The sequence below is a fragment of the Camelina sativa genome, chromosome 5, assembly GCF_000633955.1.
Source record: "Camelina sativa cultivar DH55 chromosome 5, Cs, whole genome shotgun sequence".
Taxonomy (NCBI): domain Eukaryota; kingdom Viridiplantae; phylum Streptophyta; class Magnoliopsida; order Brassicales; family Brassicaceae; genus Camelina; species Camelina sativa.
This window is the reverse complement of record NC_025689.1, coordinates 13,931,880-13,935,881: the sequence shown is the minus strand read 5'-3', so window position 1 is coordinate 13,935,881 and position 4,002 is coordinate 13,931,880. Positions and strand designations below refer to the sequence as shown.

The 4,002-nt window shown below is 35.6% G+C and overlaps 1 protein-coding gene across 1 annotated transcript in view; it reads right to left on the bottom strand.

The window, feature by feature from the left end:
* The window catches only part of LOC104789246 (agamous-like MADS-box protein AGL36), a 5,266-nt gene extending 4,728 nt beyond the window's left edge, over positions 1-538 (bottom strand). Inside the window, exon 1 of the mRNA XM_010514976.1 lies at positions 427-538. Within this exon, the coding sequence (XP_010513278.1) occupies positions 427-538 (112 nt within the window). The remainder of the gene's footprint in view (positions 1-426) is intronic.

Sequence of the window (4,002 nt, the reverse complement as noted above, 5' to 3'; positions counted from 1 at the left end):
AGCCAATATAGAAAAGAACTTCTTTTCTTATTAAGAATCACTTAAACAATCTTACAAGATATGTTTAATCAGATTTACACACAGTCAACACGACTTGCCACTGACCAATTCTTAATCTAACCAAAATCCCTAAGAACCCTAAAAGCTTTCACGCTTAGTTCTCTAAAATTCTTCTTGAACGGCCAAACAACATGTTTGTCCAATAATATAATATATAGGAAACCTCCTATGACCTACTTTCCTATTAAAGGATAAGTCCAAATCTTCTTAATAGATATGATAATATCTTGTCCTCTAATTACCAAGCCTTCAAAAGTATTGCCACGTCATCCAATATCCGTGACTCCTCCAAGACGCGTAAACATATTACAGAGTCCTACAACACAGCCTTGTAGCACCAGAACGTCTTCATGCTTTCACTAATATCACACAATATGGCTAGCTCTTTCACCTTTTTGAGTAAACCTTCTCTCCTTTGTTTTAAACTTTTTGCTCTTACCTTGTCATTCTCTATCCATGCAAGTTTTACCTTTGCCATGGTTACTATTTGATTTCAATCTCACTCTTTTAAAATATGGTTGTTATTGGATATGTGATGAGAAACCGCGGGAACTCATTTAAATAGAGTTGAGATCAAGCGATAAAATTTTGGAAACTGATACCTGTCAAAGGTGGATGATTCTTAAATATGTAAAATTAATTACTATTTAATGAATTCAATCAAAAATTTGTTTCTAATTAGTAAATATAACTTTCTTAAGAATTGAATTCAAATCTAAATTAAAATTTTACCAAACTATATTTGATTTGATTTGGTTTTACATTAAGTCATTAACTATTCGCTTAAACCAAATTAGTAGACCAAGACTAAAACTCGATTTAAAACACCAACATGTTTTGCATCATATTATTGCTTGAATTATTTTGGAAACTAAATGTTGACTAGACATTTCTTTCTATAAAAGCATTAAATAAGATTTTTCATAAAAAAAAAAACAGAATAAAAATAAGAATAAAAACAAAGTATTTTACCTTATTTGTATAAAATTTTAACTATTAAATTATTTATTTGTAAATAATGTTAAGATGTTTTCTTATCAAATGTTCTATTAAGATTATAAAATGACATTTATTTTCTATGAAAGTCTAAAACATTTATTTAATTTATACGTAATAATATATTGGGTAAATGACGAGAAAACCCACTTTATCTAAACAATTTGTATTGAAACCAACTTTGAGAAGATGATGTACTTGAATTACTCAAATGTTATCCAAAAGTTGGATTATTACTTGTATCTATAAATCTTCTAAATATTACTCAAATGTTTAGTACTCTGGGTGTAATTACAATTTACCCATTGGGTTTAGTTTTTCGATATTGAGTTAAAAAAAAAAATACACATCAGCAAATTAAAATACACATCTGATATGATTTAACACGTCACTAAGCAGTTTGTTTTTAGATCGACAGTTGTTTTTTTCTTGTTTATATCAAAGAGAGGGAAAGTGAATAGTTTTAACTGTTCACAAACCATGAAATTAAAAAAAAAAATTGAAACTCTCGTCGTCTCTCGTTGCCGGCACTACTCTGTCATTGTCCACTCTCTTGCCGTCAATCTCTCGCCGTCTTTGCTCGCTCTCTCTCTCTTCGTCGTCGCTCTCTTTCTCTTCGTCGTCGCTCTCTCTCTCTCTTCGTCGTCGCTCTCTCTCTCTTTGTCATTGCTTTCTCTCTCTCTTCATCTTGTTCGTCTTTGTTTAAACGTTGCGTTATGTGTCGAGTGTTTAGTTTCGAGTTTTCCGGCTGAATGTGGGTTTAATCGATGATTTACGGCTGATTGTCGCCGTCGTTAATGACGGCTGATTTGTTAGATCTATTCGATTCGATGGCTGATTTACTTTTTGTTTTATGTTGCGGCTCAGTTATTTTAGGGTTTACGGCTGATTTGTTAGATCTATTCGATTCGATGACTGATTTACTGTTTGTTTTATTTTGCGGCTGAGTTACGGCTGAGTTTTGTATTGGTGACTGAGATATTTTGTTCTTTAGATCTGAGTTATGTATTTGTAGCTGAGTTATGTTATGCTTTGTATATGAGTTTGTTTTATGTTATGGCTGATTTATTTTATGATATACTTATGAAGAATATTATTTATCAGATGTCGATGGTTATTATTTCTGAAGAACAAGAAAGGGATTACCCCCCAAGACTATATGCTGAAGGAAACTCTAATCTAGAGTTTAAAGATATTAATACCAATTTTAGGATGGGAGAATTCACTGTGATCAGGGAATCAATAGGACAGGATGCGTGGGATGAAACGAAGAAAATACCTATTGGAATAATCTCTAAGCAATTTGATAACCAATTCGTCTGGTCTGGTAAGATAGTACATTTCCTACTATGTAACCAGTTAAGGGTATATAAGAAGGAGCTTTGGTTTGTCGTCGGCGGTCAACCTATCAGGTTTGGGTTGAATGAATTTGCTCATGTGACGGGGTTAAACATAGACCCAATGCCTACTGAACGGTTTGAACTTGAAGAGGAACACAAAGAGTTCTTCAGACTTTTGAGAGTGCCTGGTGGGGAAGGTCCATCATTAAATGAACTCAGGGAAGCATTAAAAATGTGCCGGCAATGGGTTAACCTTGATCATCGTAAATGGTTGGGGCTGTTGCTTCTTCAACACATTGGACTTTATGGTTTGCATCATAACTGTAGAATTCTATATGAAAGTGCCAAAAGAGTTTTTGATGATGAAGCAATGAAGACGTATCCGTGGGGTCGGTCAGCATTTGGATCCCTTGTTGATGGCATAAAGTTGTTGAGGCCTACGGGGAAATCGTACACCCTTAGTGGGTTTACACCCGTGTTACAGGCTTGGGCGTATGAGTTCATCATATGCTTTGGAGAACGGGGAATGCATCAGCTGAAGATGGTGCCATACCGTTGCTTCAATGGGGTGGAAACCGTACACGATCATCGTTGGAAACCGTAATTGCTGAAGAGATCAAAGCGCTTGGTGAGGTAAGGTTTTGATTGTGTTATGATAGACTGATAGTTATTGGCTGAGTTATTGTTTAAATGATGGCTGAGATATGGTTTATTAGTGGTTGAGTGATTGTTTAATAATGACTGAGTTATGGTTTAGGATAGTAATTGCTGAGTTATGGTTTAGTGAAGGCTGAGTTGTGTTTCAATTATGGCTGAGTTATGTTCTAAGATGGCTGAGTTATGGTTTAGTCATGGCTGAGTTATGGTTTAGTGTTGGCTGAGTTAAACTTACTGATGGGTTTCATAATCTCTTATGTTAAAGCTGCGTGTGATTAAAATGGTTATGAAGGAAAATGGCTGCGAGCTATTTCATTCGTGGCCCGAACAAGAAGACGACCCTGCAATTGATTGCCTGATCGAAGACATACATATGGATACGTTTGTTAAAGGCTTTTGGGATGTTAAGGGGAGTGATAAGAAGAAAAATAAAAAGAAAGCTGTAGCAGTTGTTGATTCTGAATCTCCTCCCGCAAAGAAGCGGAAAGTCCAGAAGATGGAAGTTTCCAATATTCAGGGTTGTGAAACTAGTGAAGGAGCTGCACATGAGAGGAAGAAGAAAGGAAAAAAGGTAAGTGAGGAGGAAGATGCTGGGGAAGATGTGTTGGTTAGAACTATCTTCGAATTGATCTCTAAGTTAAACTCAAGGTTTGACACCGTTGATACAAACATTGCAAATGTATCGACGAATCTGGAGAAGAAGATTGAAGATAAAATAGAGAAGAAGATGGATGAAAGGATTGGTACAAGGGTTTTCGGCTTTGAAACCAGGCTTGGATCTTTTGAGACAGACTTCAAACAGATGAAAGAACACGTGCTTTCAATGGGTTTAGGGCAAACTGGTCAAAACACGACTGACCAACAGGAACTACGGACATCAAAAATTCCACCAGCAGTTCCAGGAAAAATGCCAGAAAACTACTCTAACAACAATCCTCCGGTAATGTCT